We start from the raw sequence: 4262 nt of genomic DNA on the forward strand, positions 1-4262 counted from the left end.
TGTGATATTATTTCAATCCACAAGTAGCAGCAGTTTTGCAGATTTTCAACTCTTATATTAAAATGTATATTCTGCTGACGTCAACTGAATTCGTCCGCACATTTTCTGTGAGAAAGTTTACCTTTCCGTAAATATACAAATAATGAATAAACAGCTTCCATTTAATTATAAAAAAAATATAAATAAATTTATATAATTTTGATCTCCTTGTACCAATTATAGAATTTCAAGGACTGAGGAAACATATCTCTGTATCATGATTTTGGCGAAGAGTTTTAGAAAGAGTATAAAGACGGGATCAGCACCAGCGACAGCCTGACCTCAGTTATAAGAACATGGAAACTGAAATGAACAAAGAATTCTTTCTTTACGCCTGAGGTGACCGTCTGCTTGTCAGATAAGTGCGCAGTCAAGAAATACGATCAGTTAAGAATATTCGGAAGAGTTATCATCAAGATAATTAAGCAGCAGGAAATATTAAATGATGGCTTTGACAAACTGAAATTTTTCAAGAGTCGTGTAAATCCAATTTCCTGTTGATAATATTCCCATTATGACATATTACATCCACCAACTATTTCTAGCTCTTCATTAAATTTCGTAAATGGCCTTTTCTTATAGACTTAATTTTTCGTGTCATCTGTGGTAAGTGGGGAAATGAGTTATGGGAAAATGACTATCATAAATCAACGTGCTCCTCCTATCCGAATGGCACCTCTCTCTGGGAGTAGGCAACACTTCCTTTTTTACATGATGCTTCGCATCTCTAGCAGTAAACATGGCCTTCTTAATACTGCTATTTATCAAAACGTCTCGCAAACGTCATGGAATCAGTGGGATTTCAGAATTATGCCAGAACAGTATCACCCACACAACCAAACACGTAACCGCATATAAACACACGTAACAATGTCGAATCGACAGTTCTTAGTCAGGGTGCTGAAGGGTGAAGATCCTCTCTCGGAGACTAGAGCAATGTCTTTTCCATATCCAAACGACCCTACTTTCCCTGAAAACACACAGCATTCATATTTGCGAGACACTACTCAAACCGTGATTTCTGATTCTTGGGAACGTGAAGCATTTCAGTCGCATCAGAGGGATCAGTATAATCACTCTGAGTTTTCTAGCCCTAATGGATTCAACCAAAATCACTCGATCTCAGGAGACCGAAGGTGGGGCTCTGCTTCTGTGCCTTTTAGTGCTCCTCTCACTCCTAGTTACCCTTACGGTGTCCAAGGGTCAGCATATCAGATGCTGCCAGAGATGACACCATCTCCTCATTCATCTGCGACTAAGCCTAAAAGGAAGCCACTCTACCTCTGGGATGAGCAAGAAAATCCTGAATTGGAAGAAAAACGTCGGCGGGCAATTAAGGCTTTCAAGAACAGACAGAAGAATTACAAGAAAGAGGATGATCTCGAAAGGCATCTCTACGACCTTGAGCAAGAAGTCAACGCCCTTCACAATGAAAAATACTCGCTGCAATGTACAATTTCACAATATGAAGATCAGTTACATCACGGTTTTCCTCAACAGTAAGTCCGTGACTGGAGCAGTTCTCATCCTTAAGTTGCAATATTAAACTATGAATCCAGAGGTACATATACGTATATATATAAGCGAATACCACAGGAAAATGATAGTCAGAAATTTTCCTGTGGTATTCGCTTATTTAATGAAGTCACGTGCATCTACTGTGATTTTTAAGCACGTATATATATATATATATATATATATATATATATAGTATATATATATATATATATATATGCGTGTGTGTGTATGTATATATATGTATATATATCATCTTTTATTTACTGTTACTTTTTTATCTGTGCGAGGACAAATGACTGCAATTGTTTTAGAGCCAAAATCCCACAACGGTCCTCAACACTAATGAAAAAGTTAGATATATGAAATAAAAATGTTTCAAGTGAACTCATGCTGGAAATAGCGTATACGTTGACATCCATTTCCTGTGTGCAATATACATACAGAAAAAGATAATGCATGAAATACGAACTTCTTTCCCTATCACTTTTGTCTTCCTTTTTCAGGAGGTGAAAGAAATTCATCGACTTGAAGTACTGTATAGCCTTTATGTGTTATTCCCTCGGATACGTGCGCATGTAAAATCCTTATGTAGTTTTATAAAATATATATTTCTTGCACAGCAACTTATAGCTTTCGACCATCAGCTGTGGTCTTGTTCACTAAAATGTGAAATATCGTCTCAAGGAACTGACATGTAGGAGCTCAAACAGGTTCTTATAACATCTGAAACAATAAAGATACGGTAACAAGCTAATTAACTATTATTAATTCGGGAAAGGACGAGGGCTCAATCGCCTGTTCATACATAATAATAGTTAAGAAGCTTGTTACCTTATCTTTATTGTTTCAAATGTTATAAGAAAAATCCGTTTGTCCTCCTACATGTCAGTTCTTTGAAGCGATGAATCACATTTTAGTGAACAAGACCACAGCTGATGGTCGAAAGCTATAATTTGCTGGACAAGAAATATATATTTTATAAAATTACAGAAGAATTTTACATAATTTGGATTGTATCCCCATATATATATATATATATATATATATATAATATATATATATATATAATATATATATATAATGTGTCTGTGTGTGTTGGAATGTGAAGTAGGGAATGCGCACGTATCCGAGGGAATAACACATAAAGGCTATACAGTACTTCAAGTCGATGAATTTCTTTACCTCCTGAAAAAGGAAGACAAAAGTGATAGGGAAAGAAGTTCGTATTTCATGCATTATCTTTTTCTGTATGTTATTGCACACAAGAAATGGATGTCAAAGTATACGCTATTTCCAGCATGAGTTCACTTGAATCATTTTTATTTCATATATCTAACTTTTTCATTAGTGTTGAGGACCGTTGTGGGTTTCTGGCTCTAAATCAATTGCAGTCCTTTGTCCTTCGCACAGATGAAAAACAACAGTGATATGAATTTCTTGCTCCAATCAGATTCCTTCTCTTGCTATCGCGCCTTCTCATTTCTTAGAATGACTTCGTAATTCTGTTTACATTCTCGGTTAATTCAGTCGTTTGTTTCGATGATCTGATCCTGATAATGTTGCTACATAAAATTTCATATTGTTCTCTTTACTTTTCTGTTTGAAATGAGATTCTTAACTCGGTTTTCTTTCTCCTACAAACACGCGAGGAAGCACTAACGGTGACAGCCTCAGATTAAGTATATACGCCAAAATGTCTTTCACTTATCTGCACTTAAAACATTTGCTTCCCTGAATGAACATAAAAGGTCCGAAAATACCAGCAGATAGAAGCCGTTGATTTGTCACTTTTTCCGATTTCTGAAATGTTAATATAGACTGGAAGTCTTAGTTGTCCAAACAGATGGTATGTAACAAGTATACTGGAATTCATAGACATGGAAGGCGCAACATTTGTGTGGAGTTAATTATATACTGACACATCGTGGAAGTGAAGATTATGACTTCTTTTGTTAGGTGTTTACCCTTTAAATACTAAGTATCTATGAATAAAATTCTTCCGATGAATATGATTTATGAAAAAAAGTACCAGCCGTTCTTCAGATATCGCACTGTGCAACTTCCTGTTTTCTCTGTCTAAAGCTGCATTAGAGGACATTTCAGTTCTATTTTACTCTCATTTCTTTCAGGGGACAGTCCGGAGATGGCAGCTTCACCTCGTTCAATGAAGATCCCCCGTTCTGATGACAGGATCCCCGGTGTGAAGAGCTGTTGTAAATCGTCCTTCATCACTGATTTTTATTAAATGAAAGGTTGTCATCTTTTGTATGCACATCATCTTTTATAGAAAGCGAAGATTAGTAAGCTATAACTGTAATCCAGGTTTGAAAAATAAAGGAAAAACAATTTTAATTCGTTTTTGTTCCTACTCTTATGTACACTGGAAATTCAGATTTTTTCTATGTAATGCCTTTTAGCTATGAAATGCGGAATAAATTACGTACTTCATAAATAAGGGCCGTAAAATTAGAAAATCTGAATTTCCAGCGTTAGGGATATTTTTTTATTCCAACTTAGGCATTAATTTCACGGAACTGTCTTTATGTTTGTCTTTTTTTTTTTTTTTTTTTTTTTTTTTTTTTTTTTTTACATACCGACATCTCAGTATTTATATGTTCATGTTCATTTTGGTTTGAAAAGAGTCGTACTTTAGAAGTACTAATCAAATCACTTGCAGTAATTGTCTAGCTGTTCAGGTGCCTGAA

The 4262-nt window shown here is 35.4% G+C and overlaps 1 protein-coding gene across 1 annotated transcript; it reads left to right on the plus strand.

Annotated features, from left to right (window-relative positions):
• Positions 1-944: 944 nt before the first annotated feature.
• Positions 945-3873, plus strand: LOC135207102 (uncharacterized). The gene is made up of 2 exons (XM_064238704.1): positions 945-1538; positions 3687-3873. The coding sequence occupies exons 1-2, from the start codon at positions 976-978 to the stop codon at positions 3739-3741; spliced, it is 618 nt and encodes a 205-aa protein (XP_064094774.1). The 5' UTR covers positions 945-975; the 3' UTR covers positions 3742-3873.
• The last annotated feature ends 389 nt before the right edge of the window (positions 3874-4262 follow it).

Source organism: Macrobrachium nipponense, chromosome 32, assembly GCF_015104395.2.
Source record: "Macrobrachium nipponense isolate FS-2020 chromosome 32, ASM1510439v2, whole genome shotgun sequence".
Lineage (NCBI taxonomy): Eukaryota > Metazoa > Arthropoda > Malacostraca > Decapoda > Palaemonidae > Macrobrachium > Macrobrachium nipponense.